Source organism: Cryptomeria japonica, chromosome 2 (assembly GCF_030272615.1).
Source record: "Cryptomeria japonica chromosome 2, Sugi_1.0, whole genome shotgun sequence".
Lineage (NCBI taxonomy): Eukaryota > Viridiplantae > Streptophyta > Pinopsida > Cupressales > Cupressaceae > Cryptomeria > Cryptomeria japonica.
Genome location: NC_081406.1, coordinates 104,838,426 through 104,839,509, shown reverse-complemented (window position 1 = coordinate 104,839,509; position 1,084 = coordinate 104,838,426). Strand labels below are relative to the sequence as shown.

The following is a 1,084-nucleotide window of genomic DNA, read 5'->3' as shown; positions in this document are numbered from 1 at the left end:
CCTTCTTTAATAAAAATCGTGATTATTATGTGAAGTGAATTGTCTGTACGCCACGTGCAAACAAAATTCAAAGCATATCTCCTGCAATACTATCTATCATACATTTTTTCATCGACTTTGACCGGAACACAAATAAGGAAACGAAATTGCAAACTTCAGAATTGTACAAATAGCCAGATATGCTGAAAACATTTGCAGAGAAAATCAAATCCGTCCTTAGATTTTATCAAAGATGGCAAACATTTCTGATATAATGGGATTTTCTGCGTCTGTGAAGAGGTTTATGCAGAGACGAAGATACAAAAGGCTTGACAAGTTTAACGGTGAAAGAAGGCGGTTAAGAGCAATTAAATTGGGCGGGGGTAAAGGAAGGTTACTTTGGAAGCTCAAATTTGTGCCAAAGTTGAAGTTTAGCTATACTAAACTTGCACAAAAGTTTTCTGCAAAGTCATGGCTTAGAAAGTTGAGAAATTCATATGTGAATATGATGTCGAATCCTGATCAATCCAGATTTAAACAGACACCCAAAAAGACGAGTGTTGAAGATTTCAACAATAAGTTGATTACTGAGATTTACAAGTCGCTTGGAGTAGAGGTTATGATCTTGCCAGACTCGGCTACCACAGCTCACCGTCAGTTAATCTGAGAACAATTTATGGTGTAATTGGTTTCAGAATGTATATGGGAGGTTTATATACTCTCTGCACATTTGTATATCGGAGGTTTATTTCCTCTCTGGAATTCTTTCGCCTTCCACTTATGTGGGCTTATTTTTATTTGTTTTACCGAAAATCTGAACGCTTCATATTGTATGAAGATGTATCATGAAGCTTTTCTTATAGGATAATGCAAAGATGGTTTCATTACAGCTGTGGGAGTTGATAATTTAAAACTAAATGAAATTGATTATGATTTATAACAATACTAATGACATGGTGTGATGGTTAAGTTTTAGTCTATTGAGATGTTATTGCAAGTATTCATGTTGGGGATGGGGTCCCTGATTGTGGCCTCACCTGTTTATAGCTCTAGCTAAAAGCATTTACCCCTGAATTTAAGAAAAAATATCAAATTTGATGTGGCA

At 35.5% G+C, this 1,084-nt stretch overlaps 1 protein-coding gene across 1 annotated transcript; it reads left to right on the top strand.

Annotated features, from left to right (window-relative positions):
* The first annotated feature begins 232 nt into the window (after positions 1-232).
* On the top strand, positions 233-646 carry LOC131054283 (uncharacterized). Its single transcript, XM_057988760.1, has one exon. The coding sequence runs from the start codon at positions 233-235 to the stop codon at positions 644-646; it is 414 nt and encodes a 137-aa protein (XP_057844743.1).
* Positions 647-1,084: the final 438 nt, after the last annotated feature.